The 27,968-nt window shown below is 42.1% G+C and overlaps 1 protein-coding gene across 2 annotated transcripts in view; it reads right to left on the reverse strand.

Annotated features, from left to right (window-relative positions):
• LOC140731706 (coronin-6-like) overlaps nt 1–27,968 on the reverse strand; it is a 250,790-nt gene that overhangs the window by 63,354 nt on the left and 159,468 nt on the right. Inside the window, exons 1-2 of one of the 2 annotated variants that reach the window (XM_073053404.1) lie at nt 20,653–20,747; nt 20,422–20,544 (exon numbers count right to left, since the gene is read on the reverse strand). In XM_073053404.1, coding sequence (XP_072909505.1) covers nt 20,422–20,544; nt 20,653–20,685 — 156 coding nt within the window. In that variant the 5' untranslated portion in view covers nt 20,686–20,747. Of the gene's footprint in view, nt 1–20,421; nt 20,545–20,652; nt 20,748–27,968 lie in introns of those variants that run through there. The other variant, XM_073053403.1, reaches the window with a different exon arrangement.

The following is a 27,968-nucleotide window of genomic DNA, read 5'->3' on the forward strand; positions in this document are numbered from 1 at the left end:
GTGACAATGGTGTTGTCAAGGCAAGTTTAGCAGAATGTTAAGCTTAAACACAGACTTACTGTCTACTGCAAGGTAAAGAGAACTTTTGTGGGTATGGAAATGATGAGCCAGTGTTTGGGTTTAACACTGAAAATTCTACTAGAAAAGTTAAAAGGAGGGAGAAAGATAGCAAATCACTTATCAGGTTCAAAGTTCAGAGTATGACCTTTCCCTTGATCAACGCAGACAGAACCTAAACACTTCACAAGGTGAATGTAGCCAAAATAAAATTGCTGAAAATAATCTTGCATCTGTTTACTTTGTTGGCACAAATGTTAACTCAACAAAATTACATTAATTGCTCTGAAAGTTTTTTTTTATTAGAAATGATGCTGTTGGGTGCTTGTGCCAACAGTGTTTTGAGGCCCAGATAGGGTGGCAGAATATTTGACTGAATACTCACCTCTCTCCCACCCCAAAACTCTTCACTCTTTCCATCCCTATTCCCTCGCTCCAAGGGAAGAGAAGTCCATAAGGGCAGCAGAAACCATCTGAAGGATCCTCAAAATAGCTTTCCAAATCTAATTTATAATTTGTGACAGATTGTTTTTCAATCTTACACGTTGATATCAAAATCGCACTCTAGTCAAATGTTATTCCAGTTTTGTTTTCTTTCATAATGTAGGGTGTGATGTGTCAGATCGTGGTGCCTTTAGATTTTTCTTCCTGCTTGGGGCTTTGTTTCCACTCTCAGTATTTTGCTGCAGGATGACTTGTGTTAAAACACTTCTGGATTAATTCTGACAGATGGAGATGGGATCGTATGAAGTCAGAGAGGATGCTCAGGAGAATGAGAGCTGTAGAGAGTGCCAAAAAACCAAATGCTGACAAACATCAGGGACTGAGGATATTCTAAGAAATTCCAAAGTTGGTTGCAGCAAGAGGGGCTGTAAATCTCGAGTCTGACTGTTCTGTGCTCTATTAGTACAAGCTGGTTGAGTTATTAATAAATAGAGAAAATGGATTGAAACAGAGTACTTCAATGTAATGATGGCTGCTCTGTACTCAGTGGCCATTTCATTAGTTACCTCCTGTACCTAATAACGTGGCCATTGAGTGTACGTTCACGGGATCTTCTGCTGCTGTAGCCCATCCACTTCTACGTTCAACGTGTTGTGCATTCAGAGATGTTCTTCTGCTCACAACTGTTGTAACGTGATTATTTGAGTTACTGTTGCCTTCCTGTCAGCTGAACCAATCTGGCCATTCTCCTGACCTCTCCAATGAGCAAGGTGCTTTTGCCCTCAGAACTGCTGCACACTGGATGTTGTTTTTCAGCTCTTCACATCATTTTCTGTAAACACTTGAGATGGCTGTGTATGAAAATCCCAGGAGATCAGCTGTTTCAGAGATACTCAAACCACCCCATCTGGCAACAACAATTATTCCATGGTCAAAGTCACTTAGGTCACATTTCTTCCTCCTCTCTGACGTTTGAACTTCTTGACCATGCCTCCATGCTTTTATGCATTCAGTTGCTGCCTCATGATTGGCTGACTAGATATTTGCATCAATGAGCAAGCGTACCTTATAAAGTGGCCACTGAGCTAGCTTAAACTCCTTTTCTGTGCCAATTCCACCAGGCTCAAGGTTAGCTTCTATCCTATTGTCATAGGACTACTGAGTATGATAAGATAGACTTTTGGCTTCTAATGTGTTATGGTTTTTCACCTTATTATCTGTCTACACTGCACTTTCTCTGTAATGTCATTATACATTTTTTATTGTTTCCCCTGATACTACCTCAATGACTGATGTGATGAAATTATCTCTATTGATAGAATGTTCCTCACTCTACTTTGGTAAATATGACAATAATAAACCAATTTACCATTAATCTTCAATTCCGTGATCTTAGCACTTATCTCTCTCTACCTTAAATATATCTTGTAATCTGGCCTCCACCACCCACACATGCAGAGAATTCCAGAGGTTCTCTACCCTCAGAAGAGTTTCTACGCACCTCAGTTTTAAATCACTGGATCCATATTTTGTTGCCATGTCCCCTTGTTGGGGGACTCATCCACTTGTGAAAAGTGTCATTACAACTGATAACTGTGAGCCAAAAGTGTCTGAGCAACTAAAGCATCACAACTCATTCAGTGAACTCTACTTTCCTGAAAGTTGACCGTATTGTTAAAATTTCCCTACTTTTTAGAAAACTTGAAACCAATTGACAAGCATTTTAGTATTGGTTTATTATTGTCACGGGTAGCAAGATGCTGTGAAACGCTTTTCTTGCATACTGCTTCTACAGATCAAATTATTACACAGTCAATTGAGCTAGAATAAGGTAAAACAATAACAATGCAGAAACAAAGTGTAACAGCTACAGTACTGTGCAGAAGTCTTAGGCACATATATATAGCTGGGGTGCCTAAGACTTTTGCACAGTACTGTCATAATTTTATGTATTGCACTGTACTGCTGCCACTAAAAAAAGAACAAATTTCATGACATATAGAGTGTCTATAAATAAAGTATTCACCTCCCTTTGAAGTTTTCATGTTTTATGTAGAGATCTGTTTTTACTTTCACACAAAAGAATATTTTTCTATTGATCAGTGTCAAAAAAGCCAAATTAAATCCATTATGACTCAATGCTGTAAAACAATAAAACATGAAAACCTTTGGGAGGGGGGTGGGTTTGGAGATGAATACCTTTTATAGGTACTGTATGAGTGATGACAAACCTGATTCTGATATGGGTCTCTATTGTGGACTGAGAGTGGGAAGAATGGCAGGGAGCAGGTTGGGAAAAAGGGAAGAGAGAGGGGAGGGAGCAGGAAGCACTAGAGAGGTAGTCTGTAATGATCAATAAACCAATTATATACAATCAAATGATCTGGCCTGGTGGCTCAGGATTGGGTGTGTCTGTACCCATGCCACTCCCTATCCTGCCACCTGTCCCACACCCTTCCCATGGTGCTCCACTTTCACCATTCCCAACATGCTTTGCTCCTGCCAGGTTTAGAAACTCGCTCCCTGTTCCACATTGACAAACACAGTACTGTGCAAAGGTTTCGGGTACTCTAACTTTTGCACAGTACTGTACCAAAAAAAGTGCAGTGCAGATAAATTATAAAGTGCAAGATCACCACAAAGTAGATTGTAAAGGCAAGAATCTATCTTATCTGTACAAGAGTCTGATAACAGTGGGATAGAAGCTGTCCCTGAGCCTGGTGGTACATGCTTTCAGGCTTTTGTATCCTCTGCCTGATAGGAGAGGGGAGAGTAGAGAATGTCCTTAGTGAGTGGGGTCTTTTGATTGGCTGCTTTACTTGTCCTGTTTTGTCTTGTCCATACTGCACCAACCGCCGCCACTGGGCTATAAACGTGCAGGAGCAGTGTGTGGTTAAGTGCCTTGCTCAAGAACACACACACTGCCTCCGCTGAGGCTCGAACTAACACCCTTCAGATCGCCAACCCAAAGCCTTAATCACTTGGCCACGCGCTGAGAAAGTAGAGCCATTGCTGAACTTTCTTGGCCAATTTCTTCCCCATTTCTTACAGATGCACTGACTAATGCCAAGGAAAGTGTTCTGATACTTATTCCTCTCTCATCTCCAAGAACAGGGGGCAGAAGTTTTGACCACTGTGTCAGGAATTTTAATGCCATCCTTTCTTGACTTTCAACCACAAGTTTTCCATTGAGAGGCTGATTCAGTATTTTTGCTTTATGCTTTGTCATAACTTTCACAGAGGTGGTTTTACTTAAAGACACAAGTAACTACTTTGAAAGAAAACATTTTGCTGGGCACCATCTTTCCTCATAAGCCCACATTACTGGCCAAGATTTCTCCCCTTCCTGAATTCAATGCACCTTAAACAACACAGAGAAGACATAAGGTGTATAAGATGATGAGAGACATTGACCGGGTGGATAGTCAGAGGCTTTTTCCCAGGGCTGAAATGGCTAACACGAGAGGGCACAGTTTTAAGGTGCTTAGAAGTATGTACAGAGGAGATGTCAGGGGTAAGTTTTTTTACGCAGAAAGTGGTGAGTGCGTGGAATGGGCTGCCGGCAACAGTGGTGGGTGCGGATACGATAGGGTCTTTTAAGAGACTCCTGGATAGGTACATGGAGCTTAGAAAAATAGAGGGCTATGGGTAACCCTAGGTAATTTCTAAAGTAAGTACATGTTCAGCACAGCATTGTGGGCCGAAGGGCCTGTATTGTGCTGTAGGTTTTTTATGTTTCTAAGATGCTGCAATATGGAGCAAAGAAACAAAATCTACTGGGGAAATCAGCAGGTCAGGCAGCATTTCTAGAGAAAAATGTAGAGTCACCATTTCACGTTGAGACTTTTTGTCTGGTTTGTCTACATTGACACTATTCAAAATTTTACACATTTAAGTAACTCACTTGAACTCTATATCCAATGTGCATCAATCTCTAGTCAAGTGACCATCATTAGAAGCAGGATCTGATGCTGTGGCCAATCAGTATTTTTTGTATCTGGTTGGCTATCTAACCTCAACCACAGTTACTAATGCTCAGTTTAACTGATCATATTTACTATTATTGACGGGTAAGCACAGGAACAGCCCTTTGGCCCACAATGTTGTGTCGCATCAATAACAGTGTTATGATTGGTAGGAGTTTGCTGCACAAAGTTTTGCAGCTTCTATATTATTCCATCTTTATTGTAACAGTTTAATAGTAGTGTCTCACATCGAAACAATTTCACTGGCTGTAAAGAAATTTGCTGATATGGCCAAACAACAGAAAGGCCAAAGAGCTGATTGTGGACTTCAGAAAGGGTAAGATGAAGGAACACATACCAATCCTCATAGAGGGATCAGAAGCGGAGAGAGTGAGAAATTTCAAGTTCCTGGGTGTTAATATCTCTGAAGACCTAACCTGGACCTAAAATATTGATGAGGCCATAAAGAAGGCAAAACAGCAGCTATATTTCACAAGGAGTTTTAGGAGACTTGGTATGTCACCAGAAACACTCATAAATTTCTACAGATGCACCATGGAGAGCATTCTAACTGGCTGCATCACCGTCTGGGTAAGGGAGGCAGGGGTTGGCGTTGTTAGACAGGATATAAGTTAGCTGCAGAGAGCCGTAAATTTAGTCAGCTCCATCACGGACACTGGCCTCTGTAGTATCCATGACACCTTCAAGGAGCAGTGCTCAGTACCGCGGTATTCACCATTAAGGACCGCCCCCCCCCCCCACCCAGGTCATGCCCTCTCCTCAATGCTGCCTTCAGGAAGGAGGTACCAGCCTGAAGGCACACACTGAACGATTCAGGAATAGCTTCCTCCACTCTGCCATGCAATTTCTGAACGGACATTGAACTGTTGAACATTACCTCACTGATTTTTATTTCTTTTTTTTGTACGGCTTAATTTTACAACTATATATATATATATATATATATATACACACACACACATACACACACATACTATAATTCACAGTTTTTTTCCCTCTATTATTATGTATTGCATTGTATTGCTGCTGTATGGTTAACAAATTTCAGGATATATGCTGGTAATATTAAACTTGATTCTGATTCTGAATGCTCAACTCAACCAGCCAAATAATACACTCCCATTTAAGTTCTCTGGATTAGAAGGCACTGTTTATAGTTTTATTGCCATGAATTTCTTTATTAGGAACATAAAACATTCCAGTAATTGTGGTTTTTTTTAGGAGAATAGAACTGTTGCCATAACAAAGAGTGAACTCAATTTTCCAAAGTTCTGGAAAACAATGAAGCGAATCCCAAGTGAATTGGGAGCGACAAAATAGGAAGTGCTTTATTATGGCTAACTTCAGGACACTATCTGGAAATTGTGTCCCATGAACATTTTGGCAATGTTTTATATTTAACACAAAGTGTTATTTGTTTCAGAGTAGATATCTTTGAAGGTGACAAGTTACAAAGAGCACCTGACTTTACTGGAGGTGAGAAGGAGGCACTTCCTGATGAGGTGTCAGTTTGCAGGAAATCAGTCAGCCCCATGCTTGGGACTTTGCTCATTCAGCACCTGACTAGTGACATAACTTCAGAGAGGGCCAGCACACATCTACACTCAATTCCTTTTTTAATTAGGTACCTCCTGAGCCTAATAATGTTCTGCTGCTGTAGCCCACTCATTTCAACGTTCAACCATGTTGTACATACAGAGATGCTCTTCTGCACACCTCTGTTGTAACAAGTCATTATCTGTGTTACCCTTCCTATCAGCTTGAACCAATCTTGCCGACCTCCTCTGACCTCTCTTATTAACAAGGCATTTTCACCCGAAGATCTGCCTCTCACTAAATGTTGTTTTTTACACATCACCCTCTGTAAGCTCTAGAGACAATTGTGTATAGAAATCTCAGGAGATCAGCAGTTCCTAAGATACTCAAACCACCCCATCTGGCGCCAACAATCATTTCACAGTGAAAGTCACTTAGATAGATCACATTCTTCCCTATTCTGATGCTTGCTCTGAACAACTGGACCTCCTGACCATGGCTGCATGCTTTTATGCATGGAGTTGCTGCCACATGGTAGATTGATTAGATATTTGCATTAATGAACACGGGCACCTAATAAAGTGGCCTCTATGTATCCCTTCCTGATCTCTGTTGGGAAAAGGTCACGGTGAGAGGACGACACTAGATATCATGCCTTCTCACTGGGAAACCCAATAGTCCCAGAAAGAAACATTACGGCATAGCAAGATACTATTTGCCTCTCTGCAAGAGGAAATGAGTTGGAGCCATCCTGCTTTCTTTCCATTGGCCTACAAATTCTTTTAAATCCTTATTCTCAAGCATTGGATTAGTGTAGAAGTGTTGTTTTCCTTGTAGCTTAAATTGCTTTTATATTCACATAATTACCTACATAGTTGTAATTGTTCAGTGGGTTTTCCAGTGCAGTTGCTTATGTAGTTTTCTAGAAGTTTCTTAGTCTTTCTGTAGCATGTGTCAAGCCTAGCTATTTTATAAGCTAATTATTCACACGAGATGCTGTTTTTTTACAGTCTGAGCTAGTTTTTTTTTGTAGAAGACATCCGTGTTTCACTTGGCTTCGCTTCCTTTGTTTGGTCATTCTTTGATATTGTAACACTTAATAAAATGGCTGTAAGAAACACGTTCTATGCCTCATTCTTGACTTCTAAAGAACCTTTGGATCATAAAAACAACAGGATCCGACACCAGTTAGGAACGAGGGTGGCAACAGGGTTACGGTCCATCAAAGGTCAAACCTGTAGCTGGAATAACTGGATCACTTTGGATCAGCATCTACAGCAAAACCTCGAAGGGGAACAGCGTGGGTGAGCTAAAGCAAAGTGTCGAAAATAAAGATATTTTTGTGAGGAATCCTTTCAGAGTGGCCGCAAAGGTTTCTCAATGTCACGGTTCTGTTTCTCAGTTCACATCTGTCCAATTCTGACTGTCTGCATCGCTGTCTGGTATGATGGGGGCTACTGTCCAGGAAAGACATCTTCAAGGAGCGGTGCCTCAGAAAAGCGGCATCTATTACTAAGGTCCCCTATCACCCAGAACATGCCCTCTTCTCATTGTTACTAACAGGACAAAGGTACAGAAGCCTGAAGGTTTCAGGAACAGATTCTTCTCCTCTGCCATGCGATTCCTAAATGGACATTGAACCCTTGGACACTACTTCACATTTTTAAAATATATATAATTTCTGTTTTGCACTATTTTTAATTTAACTGTTCAATATACACCCACGTATATATTTACTGTAATTGATTTCCTTGTTTATACAGTATTTTTCTTTCTATATTGTCATGTATTGCAATGAACTGCTGCTGCTGAGTTAGCAAATTTCACGACACATGCCAATGATAATAAACCTGATTCTAAATAAGCAGTCGCCCAGTGTATAAAGTAGGGAAGTTTTGATGCTTCTTTACAAGGCACGGTATGATCACGCTGCAGCTAAGCAAAAACTCCTGGAGGAACTCAGCTGGGTTAGGCAACATCTGAAAAGGGGAATGGACAGTCAAGGGGAAAAAGATGTATTTGCTTTGGAAGATAGTGCGAACCAATTGTGTAGGGTGATATCGATTTGAGTACAGAGCAATATAAAATGATCCAATGAAATTTTGAGGGGAACTGACAAGGGTAATGCTGAGATGATGGCTCTTCTAGTGGAGGTATCTGGAACCATGAGGCATAGCTTCAGAATAAAGGCCACCTACTTACAACAGAGATGAAGAGGACGTTCTTCTCCCTGAATGGCACTACTGCAACATCCTCTCACTCAATGTCAGCAAAACCAAAGAGATGATTATTGACTACAGGAGAAGGAAACTGGGGGTTCCATCAACCACTCCTCATCGGAGGATCAGAGGTGGAGAGAGTCAGCAACTTTAAATTCCTCAGTGTTACCATTTTAGTAGAATGTGTCCTGGGTCCAGCATGTGACTGCCATTACAAAGAAAGCATTTCTTAGAATTCTAATTTCTTAGAAGTTTGCAAAGATTCAGCATGCCATCTAAAATTTCGACATGCTTCTATACTGTAAATGTGCAGTGGAGAGTATACAGACTGGTTACTTTGAATTGAATTGACTTTGTTACTTATATCCTTCATATACATGAGGAATAAAAATCTTAAGTCTCTCTCTAAATGTGCAATTTACAGAAATTTATATTAAATAGAATGTACAACAGGATAGTCAATATAACATAGAAATACAGTTGTGTCAGCATAAGTTGAGCAGTCTGATGGTCTGGTGGAAGAAGCTGTCCCAGAGCCTGTTGCTACGGTAGCGTTTCCCGGATGGTAGCAGCTGGACCAGTTTGTGGTTGGGGTAATATGGGTCCTCAATGATCCTTCAGGCCCTTTTTACACACGTCTTTGTAAATGTCCTGAATAGTGGGAAGTTCACATTTACAGATGCGCTGGGCTGTCTGCACCACTCTCTGCAGAGTCCTGCGATTGAGGGAAGTACAGTTCCCATACCAGGCAGTGATGCAGCCAGTCAGGATATTCTCAATTGTGCCCCTATAGAAATTTCTTAGGATTTGGGAGCCAATACCAAACTTCTTCAACCATCTGAGGCGAAAGAGGCGCTGTTGTGCCTTTTTCACCACACAGCCAGCATGTACAGACCACGTGAGATCCTCGGTGATGTGTATGCTGAGGAACTTAAAGCTGTTCACCCTCTCAATCCCAGATCCATTGACGTCAATAGGGGTTAGCCTGTCTCCATTCCTCCTGTAATCCACAACCAGCTGCTTTGTTTTTGCAACATTGAGGGAGAGGTTGTTTTCTTGACACCATTGTGTCAGGGTGATGCCTTCATCTCTGTATGCTGCCTCATTATTATTTGAGATTAGGCCAATCAGTGTAGTGTCGTCAGCAAATTTTATTAGCAGATTGGAGCTGTGGGTGGTGATATAGTGATGGGTATACAGAGAGGGGCACCTGTGTTGAGAGTCAGAGGGGCAGAGGTGAGGGAGCCTACTCTTACCACTTGCTGGCAATCTGACAGGAAGTCCAGGATCCAGCTACACAAGGCAGGGTGAAGGCCGAGGTCTCTGAGCTAGCTACATCATGGCCTGGTATGTGAACACCAGTGTCCTTGATCAGAAAAAAAAACTACAAAAATGTAGTGGATACAGCCCAGTCCATCACAGGTAAAGCCCTCCCCACCACTGAGCTACATGGAGTGCTGTCGCATCCATCATCAAGGACCCTCGTCACCCAGGACAGGCTCTCTTCTCACTACTGCCATCAAGCCTCAAGTCCCACACCCCTAGATTCAAGAATGGTTATTTTCCCTCAGCCATCAGGTTGTTGAACCACAACCTATCGACTCACTTTGAAGCACCCCACACAGTGTTTTCTTGATATTTATTATAATTATTTTTCTTTTTGTATTTGCACAATGTGTTGTCTTTTGCACGTTGGTTGTTTATCTGTTTCTGTCATGTGAGGGTTTTCATTGATTCTATTGTGTTTCTTACAGTTCATTCTGAACGTCTGCAAGAAAATAAATCTCAGCGTAGTACAGCATATGGTGACGTTTACGTACTTTGAACTTTGAACTGAGGGGCACAACTCTAATTTTCTACCTCAGAGGCAGAGTCACTGAATATGCTCAGGAAATATAACATTTCAACCACAAAGTAGTCAATAAGGTTGGGGAGAGAGCCCAGAAGTTATGCTGAGGCCAAAATGGCACCATCCATAATCCAAATGAATGGGCCAATTAGTCCACTCCTGCTGTTATGTTACCATGTTGATTGCTGAAGATCGTTCCCTGAGGTCTCCATCTTCAGCTCTTGCTCCAAATTCACACCTTCTACAGGCTCAGAAAGAATTAAATAATCTAAATGGAGGTGTTAAAATTGCCTGGCATCCTTGGCAACCCCACTGGTTACTGTGCAGTTCCCTTGTAAGCCCACACTGAAATCTCACATGGTTAAATTGACCCTGCATCTGTCTGCATCAATGACCTGAGAACAGAATCTGCTGGAAATGTTCAGAGAGAATGGGTGAAAAATTAACAGATCAAATTAAATGTACTAGCATAAGTGGATGGCTGATTTCATGGTCTCAGTGGCTGAGACAGCCTATTTCCATGCTGTTCATGGCGTACGTCTCAAATAGCCTCCGACAACCAAGTCCAACTCCTGGCCCTCACGTGTGGCACAGTTCTTATGCCCGGCGGAGCTGTTCTCACTGACAGGAGAAGGGGCAAAGGCGGGCCACTGGCACCTTAAAACCAGTTGCTCCGGGCAGATGGGGCTCGTTAACTACAGATGGTAGCTCATCTAGGAGAGGGAAAATTCTGATTTCAAACCTCCGCTGCTTTGCAGCTATACCCGCTCACGGGAAAGGATTTGGGAGCAAACCCCGAGGAAAAATCCTGACTGCTGTACCCAGCACCAGCACGGCAACTCCTGCGATGCTGCTGGCACCAAACTGTATCGACTTTCGTCGTTCCTTTGGACCTGTCATCAGCCTGTAGAGGGGGGTCACACTGCACGGGCAACATACACATCTCCATATCAACTCTGCCCTGGCTTGCACCCTGGAGAGGCCACTCCCAGTGACTACCAGAGGCACAGTACCCATGGTCAACCACGACCGACGGAAGCCATGTCACATAACTCCACAATAATCAATTGAATATCTCTTTGATGAAAGGTCATTGAGCTGTTAACACTGTTCCTCTTTTCCACAGATGCTGCCCAATCTTCTGAGTGTTCTAGAATGTTCACTTTTTAGTTCATATTTCCAGTATTTTAGCATTTTTTTCTTTTCCATAACATCAACAATAACAAGTTATTTAAAATCTGAGAACCAGTCCACTCCCTTGGCCACAAAATTCAACCAAGCACTGAAAATTCAGCACATCAGTTGTTCAAATTGTGACTTTTTAAAAACAAAATAACATGAAATGCTTAATTATGGAATTTTTCTCAAGAGACCCTTTGCAGAGAGAGAAATCAGAAAATTAATATGTAAGCTTATTGAAGAGATGGGAACATAATTGTGGAACAGCAAAAACACTGCTGAAGTTTCACTTCTTTCGAAACTTGGTCAACCTGAAACTAGCCTGACTTGCTAAATACTTCCATCAGCTTCTGAGTTTCTATTGCGGTTGTTGAGATGCTGAATAAAATCGCTAGGTACTCAGATGATGTTACTGAGGCATGAACTGAGCCAGTATCGCAGGATGTAATTGGTCAATATCACCACCAAACTCAGAAATAAAAGCAGTGGTAGGACCAGCATATTCATTTCAAAATCTTTCAATGTGGTTTCCTGAATCAATTAATCCATTTCTTCCTTCAAACAAGTAATACTTTCTTGGTTAAACTTTGCCAAGCGGTGCCTACCTATCACACGTCTGGGACAGACTATTTGGTTGCATGAGGCTTTAGGAAACGTACGGATCACTATTCCCCCAAAGCTGCACGGGTGCAAGGCCACACAGTAACTGAAATGCACCCACGCACACAGCCTTTGTTGACGCGCAGCTAGAACCTTCTTAACATTTTAAGCAATTGAAGTACTGCATGGTTTTCAGGATGCGTAAAAATTTCCTTGTCAGAGCAATAGTTGGTCCGCGCAGCTGTAGAAAAGAATTAGAAGGAACATTGGTGAGGACTGAAAGCAATCACTGTTCACTTCCAACAGCAAAAGACTTCTATCAGCTTTCTTTGGGAATCAGTGAACCACTCCAAAAATAACTGGGGTGCAACATTAAGTGCCAACAAAATTCGCTCTGGCAAGGTCAAAGTGTCCCAATTGTAGTACTTAGACCCCCAAAAAGAAACTTATTAATCCAGAGAGTTCAAGCAAGTGGTAGAACAATTCAGGCAAAGATAAAATCTTGCATGCTTAACTGCAAAGATGGTTGAATGGATTCCAACAATATCTCAAATCGACAGTTTCCAAAACTCATGTAAGCTGGCTATATATAACCAATTGTGTTCAAGTGAAGAGCTCAGTGGTAATATTTACAAAGGGTTGACCAGCATGAAATTCCAGCTTCACATTTCCTTCAATTGATGAAAATATTTAACCTTGTTAATAACATTTTGAATAACAAATAAAACAATTTTCTTCAGTGATGTAGTTCCAAAATTCTTCCATTGCAATGAATGATTGAAAATGGGTGATTCTGCCTTGTTCCTGCCCACTTTACGAGATCCAGCTAAAATCATTCATGTGCCCATTTCACGTATGAACTGTGCATACGCACAGCTACCCATGAACTCGGCTGCACGGCATGGGACACAAAGTGTTTACAAACCAGAAGACAAGCAAGAGCTTATACCTGGGCATCGAAACACGTGCATAGTCTTCAGCTTCGTTAATAAAATATATCCTTTTCTTATTTTGAGAATTCTGGAGATCAACATTCAAAAATAACACACAATAATCAAGAAATGAGTATTCCTAGGAATACTAGATTTACCCCAGATCCTGAAAAAGTTACCAAGTTCCAAAGATATCTGGTCTAGGATACATCTCTAAATTTTCTTCTGTCACAGCAAGAAAGATCTCCAAGATGGTGACAGGTGGCTGCTGTGATGTCTGCAAACCAGTAATGGACTAGATACCACTCTTTGAGTCCTAATCACATGAGAAGCAAATGAGATTTCTCATCTGATATCTCAAGTATAATGTAACATATAGCAGTTTACCTTTTATACTCACGCAGTTTTTAACCTTGCGCCCAGGATGAAAGGTTGCAAAGGATGTGAAAGTTAGTAAGTACTAAACAGGAAATCCATGCACACCAAATTCCCAGAAATGAACAATAATCAGGATATATAAAAATTGGATTCATTAGCAGCCATTGGTGGAAGCAAGAATTTTCACAATCTTGTTAAATTCATAAATTAAGAAAACAACAAAATTTTGTATGTAATGACCATTGACAATGTCAGCACCAATGTGAAATATACCGAAGTATTACCTTTCCCCAAAGATTATTTAAGACTTACCATTACATTAAAGACTATCTGTAGGGCTCTATTGACACCAGAGAGGATTATTGGAATCTGGTTCTTGGCAAGTATAACATTTTTAAACTGGAATTTACTATACAAGATCTCTGGATCAAATCCAAGAAGATTTATTTATTTGTCAATCTGAGAGGGAAAGGTGGTATTTTAACAGGTCAACTGAGTTGTACAGTTAAATTAGTGTTTTATTTCTTTTTCTCTCTCTATCTATGACAAGGCAATGTTTGTAAGTGAGAGTGAGAGAGTAAGTGAGAGGGAGAGAGAGAGGGAGGGAGGGAGAGAGGGAGGGAGAGAGGGAGGGAGAGAGGGAGGGAGGGAGAGAGGGAGGGAGAGTGAGAGGGGGAGAGTGAGAGGGGAGAGTGACAGGAGGAGAGAGGGGGAGAATGAGGGGGAGAGTGAGAGGGAGAGAGAGGGAGGGAGTGAGAGGGAGGGTGAGAGGGAGGGAGAGGGAGGGAGAGTGAGAGGGGTAGTGAGAGGGTTAGTGAGAGGGAGAGAGCGAGGGAGGGAGTGAGGGAGAGTGAGAGACTGGGAGAGTGGGAGAGAGAGAGAGAGAGAAATATGCGTGGATGTAAGGAGTGTGTTTGCCCAATGCTCGCCACCACAGCAGGCTAGAGTACAACTTCAAGGAATTGCAATAAAATACTGAGCCCTAGGGAGTGCTGGTGGATCTTTGAGGGGAGGTGGTGTACGGTAACTGGTACCCTATAGCACTTAAGAAAAGGAAACATAAAATATAAAGAGAGATACTGAGAGGGAGGAGATTTTTCCTGGTTGCAGGTTTGCAATCCAGGATTGAATATCTAACCTCTGATGTAATTTTGTCAATTAGAGCTTCGTAAATCCTTGGAATTTCCCCACTCAGGAATGTTGTGGATGTTCAGTTATTTAATAAGTATAAAATTCAGAGGAAGAGTTTTGGCTGGTACTTGAATGAAGGGAAAGGGGGTTCATTTGCAGAGTTGAAATGGAGGTGATTGATCATTCATGATCTTTCGGTAGAATAGTAGAACGAGGTTAAAGAGATGAATGACTTTCATCTTCCCTATACTCCTCTGCACAGTACAACAGATGACATACAATAATATTTGATTCATAGGTACCAATGATCTTTTCAATATTGTGTGGACCTTAACTGAATTCCAGTTGACCAAAAGTAACAAAAACAAAATTAAAACCTTATCACTGACAGATTTTAAAGTATGTTTGTTATGAGGTGCTTCCATCTGGAATACTTATTGTCCATAATCTATCCAGTACTAAGATAATAGTTAGCATATGTTTATATGTGAAGATACGTCTCTACCAAAGGTGGTGTAAGACACTCCTTCCCTCCGCTAGCCTGCAGGTCACCCTTGAGTAAGATGTAGCACCTGCTTAGCCCCCCAATCAGGATCATGTGAAGCCATGGGAGAAGATGGTGGATGGTCATATGAGCAGCTAGTGCATATCACAAGTCCTGGGTATGCGATCACTGATTCCAGGCAGACAATCTTTGAAGAGTACTAATAATGGCTGGGGTCACTTGTCTTGTAAAGACTCTGCCCAGAAGGCAGCAATGGCAAACCACTTCTGCTGAAAAATTTGCCGAGAACAATCATGGTTATGAGACTATGTTTGCCCATGTCATGCAGCACGACATATAATGATTAGTGATGGTGACCACCTATTAATTAGTATGCATATATTTATTATTCAATATACATTTATGTTATTCATCATTCATGGTCCTTTAGATGATACATCGCACATTTCAATATAGATGCCTTGGAGTTTGATAATCTTTATTAAGCCTTCAAGTGACGCCAATCTATAAGGAGTGGAAATTGTGAACTATTTCAGTTTGCAAATTGACTGGAGACAGATTGAGTGGTGTTTGTTAGCATCAGTTTACAAGGAAAGTCTTGTAACATGGCAACTGGTTAGAGTGCTCTTAACTCTGTGCCAGAGATCAATGCATTTCCCATGCAAATTGGAAGGTGTTTAGAACAAAAACATTTTCCATACACTTCCCCTTCAGTGATTTACTTCATCTTTTATTGAAAGGCAATAAACAAAACTTTGAGCCTGTGCTCTCACTCATGCTGTTGCCTTGCTATATTTGGAAGTACATCTCCAAGTACGTTGCTCCTGCTTCAAACTTACCCTGAGAGACAACTTTTCGAGGATGAATAGCCGTGGATGTTTTTCTTTTCCTCTCATGGCTTAATTCATAAAGTCAAAATCTGAAACCTGGAGTTAGGGTCCTAGCTGATGGAAGATACGAAGCTCCCTAAATCCCAGTTTAGGCTCGGGCCTTGATGTCCTCTTTGACATTTCAGACCATTTCTGGATTTCTTATCCATGTGGAGTGAAAAACCAGCAGAATACACTAGGAGGGCTAAGTTACATGATGTGAAATGACATTTTGTCTCCCTTCAGGCTCAGTATCTACTTTGAAGCGGTGTTGTTCATATTAGCCTTCATGGTTGAAGTCTTTAAATAGGACTCAAGCACAGCCATGACTGAGGAGACCAGTCTTATTGTTTATTCAGCAAGACCGTTTAGTAACGTCCGTAACCCGATGAGCCTCTCGTCTATCCAAGTACGCTATGCGTGGGAGCGTGCTCAGTATACATCACAGCTCCTGGTTTACTGCTTTAGCCAGGATTTCACTGTAAGTCATCTCAGTCACTTCTTGCAGAAATTACAACACAGGAGACTCAATGGAGTATATTGCCAGTGGGCCAATGCTAAAAGCATAGCTGCATGCATCCAAATATAGTTCTTTTTGCACATCGGTCGTTTGTCAGTCTTTGTTTATGTATAGTTTTTTTTCCCATTTATTCTACTGTATTGCTTTACTTACTCGTAAATGCCTGTAAGAAAATAAATCTCTAGGTAGTATATGATGACATATACATTCTTTGATAATAAATTTACTTTGACCTCGACTCTATCCTTAACTAATTTTTGTCATCCTCGTTCTCAAACGTTTGGAAATGACCCTTTTAATTAATAATTCAATAATTGTAATCAATATACTTATAAACATCTAAAATGAGATCTTCAGTTTCCTCATTTTTCTTTGTTCTATTAGTTGTATTAATATAGAACTTGTGGTGTAATATATAATTGATGTAAAATGTTATATTGTACTAATCTTAGTCGAACATTTATTGTATTTGTCATACTGTCAAGACATAATCTTGACCAACTTGATTCATCAATTTTAATATTCAAATCAGTTTCCCATTTTTTGTCTTGACTTATGAATTCCTTGTTTAATTGCCTGTTTTTGAATCAAATTATACATACCAGAAATAATTTTTTAAATGTTTCCTTTATGAATTAAAGTTTCTATTTCATTAGGTTTTGGCAATAACATTGATCAATGTTTTCGATGTAATCAAGAAATTGTTACTTTTTTACACTCTACTTGGTCTTGTTTTAAAATTCAACCTTTTTGGTCAAATTTAAGTTTTACTGGAACAAATTGTTGGCATACAACTTCCACATAATCCAACATTATTTTTACTAGGCAATATTGAAGGGATAAAATCGAAATCCAAATTGAATAAATATCAGAAAGAATTCATAAAAATTGCATTGGCAGTAGCCAAAAAGGCTATTGCAGTTACTTGGAAATCGGATTCATACTTAAGTATAGATCGTTGGAAGAATGAAATTTTTAGCTGCATTCCACTTGAAAAAATTACTTATAATTTAAGAGATAAATATGAAATATTTCTGAAAATTTGGCGCCCTTATTTACAAAAGATAGGATTAAATATATAGGTGCTCTGAAGATAAAATTATTGGTTATCTGGGGAAAGAAATAAATATACATATTAAAGCTAGTATGAACTCCGTGGAGCATGTGGGGATCTTCCGATATCCAGGCATTCTTTCTTTCTTTCTTTCTTTGCTTTTTTTTCTACAGGGAGATGTTAGGGGAGGGGTTAAGGGGAGGGGGGAAAGGTTGATAATTTTTTTTCTTTCTGTAACCTATTTGAAAATTCAATTTAAAAAATATAGAACTTGTATTAATAATTCACTAAATTTCTTAATGCTGCAGAACTCTGAAGTATATATATTATATATGAGAATCCATTTGGTGCCTGCAGCTGTGAACGAGGGGCATGGTTTCTTCCCTATAAGCAAGATTTAACCAGGCTAGAATTTTCCCCTCGCCACACGGAGTCACTGTAGCCTTTGTATAATATCCTTCCCATTAATTCTAAAGTAGCACACAACAGATGCTGGAAATCCGAAATAAAAGCAGAAGGTATTGGTGGTACTCTGCAGCATCTGTTGTGGGAGAACCAGGGTTAATCAAGTCAATGACCTTTTGTTATCCAGTTCCTGCTTCATCAAACTGAAATATTAAGTCCTGTCACTTTTCTGATGCTCAACCAGCTGAACATTTCCATCACTGTTAGCATTTACTTCACTTTTTAACATGCTTATCATGAATGACCAATGATATGATACACCTGCATGAAGAATTATTCTTCATTACTCCAGACTACTGCTTCACTCAGACATTCAGGCATCTCGTTGCCTAACCCTTTAATATGCCATTCGGAAGATCACTGAACAGACAATTATATTACATATTAATAATACGAGAGGTGATTGATAAGTTTGTGGCCTAAGGTAGACGGAGTCGATTTTAGAAAACCTAGCACATTTATTTTTCAACATAGTCCCCTCCTACATTTACACACTTAGTCCAGCGGTCGTGGAGCATACGGATCTTGGACCTCCAGAAAGTGTCCACAGATGGGTGATTGATAAGTTTGTGGCCTAAGGTAGACGGAGATGAGTTATACAGCTCTCATTACGTACACATGCAGTTCAACTCTTTGAGTGATTATGCAGAAAGTTTGAAGTTAATAACCCATTTCCTTTTACCTCAGGCCACAAACTTATCAGTCACCCTGATGAGTTATTAACTTCAAACTTTCTGTATAATCACTCAAAGAGTTGACCTGCATGTGTATGTAACGAGAGCTGTATAATAGGGTTCCCCTTGTCCTCACCGACCACCCCACCAGCCTCCGGGTCCAATATATAATTCTCCGTAACTTCCGCCACCTCCAAAGGGATCCCACTACCAAGAACATCTTTCCCTCCGCCCCCTTCTGCTTTCTGTAGGGATCGCTCCCTATGCGACTCCCTTGCCCATTCGCTCATCCCTTCCCACCGATCTCCCTCCCGGCACTTATCCTTGTAAGTGGAACAAGTGCTACACCTGCCCTTACACTTCCTCCCTCACCACCATTCAGGGCCCCAGACAGTCCTTCCAGGTGAGGCGACACTTCACCTGTGAGTCGGCTGGTGTGGTATACTGCGTCCGGTGCTCCCGGTGTGGCCTTTTATATATAGGTGAGACCCAACGCAGACTGGGAGACCATTTCGCTGAACACCTACGCTCGGTCCGCCAGAGAAAGCAGGATCTCCCAGTGGCCACACATTTTAATTCCACGTCCCATTCCCATTCTGATATGTTTATCCATGGCCTCCTCTACTGTCAAGATGAAGCCACACTCAGGTTGGAGGAACAAAACCTTATATTCCGTCTGGGTAGCCTCCAACCTGATGGCATGAACATTGATTTCTCTAACTTCCATTAATGCCCCTCCTCCCCTTCTTACCCCATCCCTGATTTATTTATTTCCCCCCTCCTTTTTTCTCTCTCTCTGTCTGCCCATCACTCTTTGCCTGTTCTCCATCTCCCTCTGGCGCTCCCCTCCCCCTTTCTTTCTCCCTGGGTCTCCCGTCCCATGATCCTTTCCCTTCTCCAGCTCTGTATCCCTTTCACCAATCACCTTTCCAGCTCTTGGCTTCACCCCACCCCCGCTGGTCTTCTCCTATCATTTCAGATTTCCCCCTCCCCCTCCTACATTTAAATCTTTTACCATCTGTTCTTTCAGTTAGTCCTGATGAAGGGTCTCGGCCCGAAACATCGATAGTGCTTCTTCCCATAGATGCTGCCTGGCCTGCCGTGTTCCACCAGCATTTTGTGTGTGTTGTTTGAATGTCCAGCATCTGCAGATTTCCTCGTATTTGTGTTTTTAACTCATCTCCTTCTACCTTACGCTACAAACTTATCAATCACCCCTGCTGTGGACACCTTCTGGTGGTCCAAGATCGGTATGGTCCACGACCGCTGGACTAAGTGTGTAAATGTAGGAGGGGACATGTTGAAAAATAAATGTGCTAGGTTTTCTAAAATTGACTCCTTCTACCTTAGGCCACGAACTTATCAATCACCGCTCATATTATAAATGTCTTCAATCATCTGGTGTCATACCATTACAATACTATTTTGGCAACAGCGTTAATACAATTCAAAGCAAGTGCAATCTAAATATTACCTTATTTGAAATCAATGAGCTTTTAATTGAAAATGCAAGTCGTAAGTCTTGAGAAAGCTTATGTCAGATGAAGGGATGCTAGCTTGAACTTCTTCCCCTCCCGCACCACCTCATTCTGACTTCTTTCCCCTTCCTTTATAGTCTCAATGAAGGGTCGCACCCTGAAACATCAACAGCTTATGCCCCTCCATAGATGCTTCATTCCTCCAGCATTAATCCCTTTCAAAAAGTATAGTGGAATCTGTGGTCTTCTGTAAAAGGAGATGGGATAGAGATATTTATGTAAAATAAACATTTAAACAGACAAAATAAAGGAGTGGGGAAATGTACTTTCTGATAAATGGCAGCAGGGAAATTAGATTTTTCTGTGAGATAGTATTCCATAAATCCTGATGAAAGGCGTTAGCTGCAAGACATTCTTCATTAAAATTCACCTTCTCACGGAGTGCTCTCTGACTCCATGTAAACTGAGACAACTTCCATTACTGAAGTGATATGGTTAAACATATCCATCTCCAACCTAGTGATTGGGAACAAACTCATCCTTACCATGACAGTACAATCTTCGGAACCACTGGCGATCACGTTATCATTGTGAGGGCACCAATCAATATCAAGTACAGGAGCCGTGTGTCCACAAACCAGGGGGTGATTTTTATCCACACGTCCAGTCTGAAAATGAACAGAGAAACAGCAAGCTTTATCAAAAGTTCAAAATTTTAAAAAAAGATCAATGATTGATCTACCTATTTCACAGGAAGGATGAAAAAGTAATTTCACCTGGCAAGATTTATGAACCCATTTCATTGCCATCTACTATTTTCACCGTAGAATACAGATTCAGTTCACTGACTCAATGGCGACAAATCACCATCTGTTCTCCTGTTGCAGACAGCAAGGGTGTAAAATGGAAGGAATATGACACTTTGTCTTGGGCAAGACAAGTTTCAAATTGCTCACTGCGCCTTGATTATCTCAACAGAATCAAATTCACCAGGTGCAACTCACCCCTTGTATATGACCACAGCAGCCTATTTTATAAAGAAAAACAAACTGCACAATTAGCACTGCAAACTGAGAAATTGTTGAGACATAAACTCAAGCTATAAATCATAATGCATCAAACAATATACAGCCCGCTTGAGGAAAGTTCAGATTAATCTGTGCCCAGGCTAAAATCATAATTCATAAGTCTTCTTTCCAATTACAGTAAAAACTCCTGGATATGCTGAGTACAGGCAGGCAAACACAGATTCTGTATCATAATCAAATCAAAAGTGCGCCTTTATGCATTCCAATTGTGAGTTACAGATTTCTAAAATGCCACGAGTCTCAGACCTAGCCTGGCCCACGAACCTGCCCTAGGTTGTGAAACCTCACTTTAAGTTTCGAGAAAACAAAACCAAACTGTCTAGGTCATTCAGGTCAGTTTTTTTTGCAGCTCAAAAAGTGGATAACTGATGCACCATCAATAACTCTCAGAGATGGGAGGCGAACGATAGGCTTTTATTAGCTGCAAGACACCACGATTAGCAGCAAGAGACCACCACACAACATCCTGGAGACTGAGGGAGGAGCAGTGCCTCCAATCGCCTTTATACAGGGGTCTGTGGGAGGAGCCACAGGAGCAGTCAGCGGGGGGGAGGAGCCACAGGAGCAGTCAGCGGGGGTCTGTGGGAGGAGCCACAGGAGCAGTCAGTGGGGGTCTGTGGGAGGAGCCACAGGAGCAGTCAGCGGGGGGTCTGTGGGAGGAGCCACAGGAGCAGTCAGCAGAGGGTCTGTGGGAGGAGCCACGGGAGCAGTCAGCAGGGGGTCTGTGGGAGGAGCCACAGGAGCAGTCAGCGGGGGTCTGTGGGAGGAGCCACAGGAGCAGTCAGCGGGGGTCTGTGGGAGGAGCCACAGGAGCAGTCAGCGGGGGTCTGTGGGAGGAGCCACAGGAGCAGTCAGCGGGGGTCTGTGGGAGGAGCCACAGGAGCAGTCAGCGGGGGGGGAGGAGCCACAGGAGCAGTCAGACAGGGGTCTGTGGGAGGAGCCACAGGAGCAGTCAGCAGGGGTCTGTGGGAGGAGCCACAGGAGCAGTCAGCAGGGGGTCTGTGGGAGGAGCCACAGGAGCAGTCAGCGGGGGGTCTGTGGGAGGAGCCACAGGAGCAGTCAGCGGGGGTCTGTGGGAGGAGCCACAGGAGCAGTCAGCAGGGGGTCTGTGGGAGGAGCCACAGGAGCAGTCAGCAGGGGTCTGTGGGAGGAGCCACAGGAGCAGTCAGCGGGGTGTCTGTGGGAGGAGCCACAGGATCAGTCAGCAGGGGTCTGTGGGAGGAGCCACAGGAGCAGTCAGCGGGGGGTCTGTGGGAGGAGCCACAGGAGCAGTCAGCAGGGGTCTGTGGGAGGAGCCACAGGGGCAGTCAGCAGGGGGTCTGTGGGAGGAGCCACAGGAGCAGTCAGCAGGGGTCTGTGGGAGGAGCCACAGGAGTAGTCAGCGGGGGGGAGGAGCCACAGGAGCAGTCAGCAGGGGTCAGTGGGAGGAGCCACAGGAGCAGTCAGCGGGGGGTCTGTGGGAGGAGCCACAGGAGCAGTCAGCGGGGGGTCTGTGGGAGGAGCCACAGGAGCAGTCAGCGGGGGGTCTGTGGGAGGAGCCACAGGAGCAGTCTAGACAGGTATATGTAGTTCACCACAATAACACTGTGTTACGGATTCAGCAACAATAAATATATAAGTGAGGCCGGGTTTTTATAACAAATAAAACATTTATTAAACACTGAAAAACAAACCCCCAAAAGTAAACAAACAACTAACGTAACTGGAAGTCAGCTGCTGTGCGGCAGCTTAAACAGTTCTTAAAGCAATGAAGCTTAAACAGTTCTTAAAGCGATGTTGCAAAAACAGTTCTTCAAAGTAGTACTGCAAAAGTTCAAAATGCTTACAGTCCATTAAAGGAGAGACTTTTTAGATGATTTAAATTCTCTTTCACGTCGTCTCGTTGCGGTTCCCAGTCGAACTATACTTTTCCCACGGAGAATTTATGAAGATGGAAAATGAAACGGCTTAAAGGCACTGACCTTTCCTTGACAAAACTGTTCCCAATCCTTTCTGCTATTTCGCGGGGATTAACACAGGCACAGCCAACGAATTCCTTCCGAATGAGGATCAAACAAGGTCGAACCTGTTTCACCGTCGAAATCGAAGTTCCTCGATCTTTTAGCTCCCGAACTCCGATCTTCACTCTCCACTGGTTCTCAACTGGCAGTATTATAAAGAAACTGCCGGCAATGACCTTTTAAACTTTAGGCATTAAATAAAACTCCACCTTTCAACCAAACTGCATCATAATATTGGACCACGCAGTGGCATGGAGTCAAAATGGCAAATCCAGCCACGAACTGCCCCTTCTCACAGGGAGGGGTCCTCCTTTTATACCCTGTAAAAAAAAACCTGTCACCTGACCTCTACTGGCGGGAAAATGACGTCACTCCACCATCACAAGACCACTACCTTAAGTCCAGTATAGCTTCAACACCACTGTCACGTGTCACGGGTACGTAGCACACTGACATAAATTTAAGGGGCATTCATATTTGATAATTTTACTGTCATTGTGAAGCCAAAATTACTTTTCCTGAATTGTAAATCAGATGAAAAGTCCAAACTGAACACGAGGTAAAGCAGAGTGAGACAGTTTCTACCCAGGGAGACTTTATCCACCGGTGATAGTATCAGATTGGCCCCAACTTTATATTAAAATATCTACACTGCAAAGCAAAAGTTCTCCAGCCCTAATATCCTCCAATACTGCCAATATTCTCTTGGTGAGACAGAAGAAATTCACAGTTTAACAGTCATTTTTTCAGAACCTTTTAAATGACATACTTTATGACATACCAATTTGTGTGCATTAAACAATGACGCAAAATCATTACAATTACATTAATTGACTGTTTTTGACATTAGGGAAACAACTTCATGCAGCAACAAATTGGGGGTAGTTGATCAGCACAATCATTTGACTCTTTGCTAAGACTTGTTCATAAACACCTAAGTTGGAGTAACTGTCCCACATATTAATTGAGTAAAAGCCTCACCTGTGGATAATCTCACTCACCTCAAGTCTGAGCTGATTGCACAACCTACAGACTCACTTTCAGGGACTCTGCAACTCATGTTCTCAGCATTACTTAGTTATTTATTTGCACATTGGTTATTTGTCAGTCTTTATTTAGGTACAGTTTTTCATAAATTCTCTTGAATTTCTTTATTTTCTGGTAAATGCCTGCAAGAAATTGACGTTTAATGAAGGGCTGTTGCAGGAAACCCTCATCCATCATCAAGGACGCCCAGCATCCAGGCTGTGCCCCCTTCCCACTGCTGCCATCGGGAAGGAGGCACAGGGACCTTAGGTCCCACACCACCAGGTTATTACCCCTCAACCATCAAGCTTCTGAACCAGAGCAGATAAATTCACTCACCCTAACACTGAATTGACTCCACAACCTATGGACACACATTCAAAGATTCTACAACTCTTATTCTCAATATTTATCACTTATTTATATATTCTTATTTTGTTTGATGTTTTCTTTTTTATATTTGATCAATTTGTTATCTTTTGCACATTGGTTGTTTAGTGCATGCAGTTTTTCCTTCTCTGGATGCTGCCTGAACTGCTGAACTCCTCAGACATTTTGCATGCATTTCTGAAGACTTCAGCACCTGCAGAATCCTTTGTGCCTCAGAGTTCATGTTGCTGGGTTGTAGAATTGAATTGAAAATACACGTGGACTAAGGTGTTAACTGTCCTGTGCCATCATCAGTTGATCTGCCACCTGTCCTCAGGAGTTTCGGCCCGCTTATGATCAAGACTCCCTCGAGGTGGTGGGCCAGCAGTGCTAAAGCACCACCTCCCACTGATGAGCTTAACAACTTGGCATCTGCCTCTATCAGAGTTGTTGGTCGCTTCCATCCAACAGATAGTCCACTCTTCAGGTGTCTGTGCAGCTACTGAAGAGTTTGCAAAAGATACACTGTCTGACTATCTGCCCCTCTGGACGTACTTAGTCCACACCCATGATGATCCTGCCTCTGCTACAGCCCTGCTGGTTGACTTGATCTCTCTTCTAGTGAAGCCAAAGTCACGCAGCCACTTCTGGAAAATGAAAGCAATGAAGCCACGGCAAGCTACTTCGAATGGATAGCATGAGACCTTCCACCCTCTGTCTCTGCACTCTGATCTTAATTCTGCATACTTGGGTAACTTGCACTCATGGGCTTCATCGATGTTGTCTTCCCAGGGGACTGTGAGTTCACCAATAACCACTTCTCTACCGGTGTCAGACCAGACAATTATATCTGGACGTATGTGGTGAAAACTATTTGCTCCAGGAAACTGCCTTTCCCATCCAGGTCGGCCTTGACACACCAATCACTGGCTGAAGAAAGTATGCTTGATCGTGGGCCTGTGCTGTACACCCTTGACCTGGAGCCTTCTTTCACAAATGATGTGCGATGTTCTGTGCAGCATGGGGCATGAGATAAGTTGTGCTGCAGTACCCTCTGCTCAACCACTTCTGTTACAACTTTGAGAACGTTGTTATGTCTCCAAGTGTACATGCTGCTGGAAAGACTGACTCTGCATGCACAAAATATGCTGAAGTGTTCCCTTCTCGCCACAAGCAGCACACCTGTCTGTCTTATCTTCATACCAGGTGCTGAGGTTGGCAGGTGTTAGGAGCAGGTCAATAACCTGTAGTGATGTCTTGCATCTCGAATGATTGGCCTCGGATAATGGCAACCATCTTCCCTTGTGAAGTGTAGAATTCCAGTCACTGGAGTGTTTACCATAAGACCATAGATAGGAGCAGAATTAGGCCACTCAGCCAATGAACTCTTCTCTACCATTCCATCATGGCTGATTTATTATCCCTCTTCAACCCCATTCTCCTGCCTTCTTCCCAAAACCTTTGATGCCCTGAGTAATTAAGAAACTTCACTTTAAACATACCCAACTGACTTGGCAATGAATTCCACGGATTCACTACCCTCTGGCTAAAGGATTTTTATCCTCATCTCTATTCTAAATCAATGTCACTCTATCCCAAGGCTGTGTCCTCTGGTCCTAGACTCCCCCACTATAGGAAACATCTTCTCAACATCCACTCTATCTAAGCCTTTCAATATTCAATAGGTTTAAATGAGATACCCCCTCATTCTTCTAAACTCCTGTAAGTACAGGCCCAGAGCAATCAAACGCTCCTCATGCACTAATCCCGAACCCCTGCATTCCCAGAATCACTCTTGTGAACAACCACCAGATCCTTTCCAATGCAAGCACATCTTCTCTTAGATAAGGGTTCCAAAACTACTCACAATATTCCAAGTGCAGTCTGACCAATGGCTTATAAAGCCTCAGAGCTACATCCTTGCTTTTATAGATGGATAAATACTTTATTGATCCCAAAGGAAATTACAATGTCACAGTAGCATTACAAGTGCAAAGACATACAAATATACAAATTATATTCTACTTCCTCTTGAAACGAATGCTAACATTGCATTTGCCCTCCTTACCACTCACTTAACCTGAAAGTTAACCTTAAGGGAATCCTGCACAAGGACTCACAAGACCCTTTGTACCTCAGGGTTTTGAACTTTCTCCCCACTTAGAAAATAGTCTACACCTTTATTCCCATTTGATACACACTTTCCTCTACTATATTCTACCTTCCACTTCTTTGCCCATTCTCTCGATCTGTCCAAGTCCTTCTGCAGACACCTTGATTCCTCAACACTATCTGCCCCTCCACCTATCTTTGTATCTTTCGCAAACTTGGTCACAATGGCCTTTGATGTAGTCACGCCAGGGTACCTTATTGCCTCTTTCAGTCAGGTGCTCTCTTGATATCAAGGCTAATCACTCTCACCTCACCTCTAGAATGCAGCTCCTTTGTCCATATTTGGAGATATTGTGATGACCTCGCATATTTCCAGTTTGGGGTTTGTGCCAAAGAAAACTCAATACCAGTCCCCAATTCCCGCTATTTTTCTTCCCTGAAAATCAGTCCTGTTCTCTTCATGGGCCATGTCTGAGTAACAGGGTCATCAAAAGCACAATGACAGTAGAAACCACACAGTTCCTGCCTCACAATTCCCGTCTGCAGCCCACCACAGGACACGACAGAACCCTCAGCTCTGTACAAAGAAAACATTGCTTTTCACAGTATTTGCAGGCACCATCTCACTAACCAATGAAAATGGCCAATAAGACAGGGTTCATCATAATAAAAACAGAATGTTGGAAATATTCAGCCCGTGTTGCCCAATTGCACCCATGTGACCAATTAGCCTACCAACCCATATATCATTGGAATGTGGGAAGAAGCCAGAGAGCCAGAGGAAACCCACACGGTCACGGGGAGAGTGTGCAAACTCCTTACAGACAGCGAAAGAACGGAACCTGATTTGCTGACACTGTAACAGCATTACGCTAACCGCTATGCCATTGTGTTGCCCCCTATCCATCCTTTCATTTCTGATGAACTTTTCTTGAGTATTTCCAGATTTTATTTAATTTTTATTTTAGGTTAGCAATATTTTTGCCTCAGAATTCATTCACGCCATTTCTGACAGATTCCTGACCTGACAAAATCCCTGGTATGTAGGTATCTCTCCCCAAAATAATGGAAGACTGTCTGTAAGTTAAACTGCAGAAATGTTTAATTAAACAAAAGAGCATAGAGAGCGGCAGAAAATATTTTCTGTTCCGGTGCCAGCTTGTTTAATACTAAGAATGTAACAATATATATTTAGTAAGCAGTTAGTCACAAGGAACAATTCTTAAGCAGTTACACACCCAGTAAGTCATATACATTACACCCAGGAAGGCAACAATAGTAACACAGGATCAAAGAGAAAATGTTTCTTTCACTTTATTTCAAATCCTCAGTAGCATACATTTCCAATATGTGGTTTACAATGGCTTCCTTCAGTATTGTTTGTGCAATTAGCAACAAGTCTATAAATGCTTTTCTCTTACTTCCTCCTTTGTAACTCTAAACCAAAACATCAAAAAGAAGTTTATTAAATGAACTTTCATCTCTGACACAATGATG

Source organism: Hemitrygon akajei, chromosome 8, assembly GCF_048418815.1.
Source record: "Hemitrygon akajei chromosome 8, sHemAka1.3, whole genome shotgun sequence".
In the NCBI taxonomy this organism is placed as follows: domain Eukaryota; kingdom Metazoa; phylum Chordata; class Chondrichthyes; order Myliobatiformes; family Dasyatidae; genus Hemitrygon; species Hemitrygon akajei.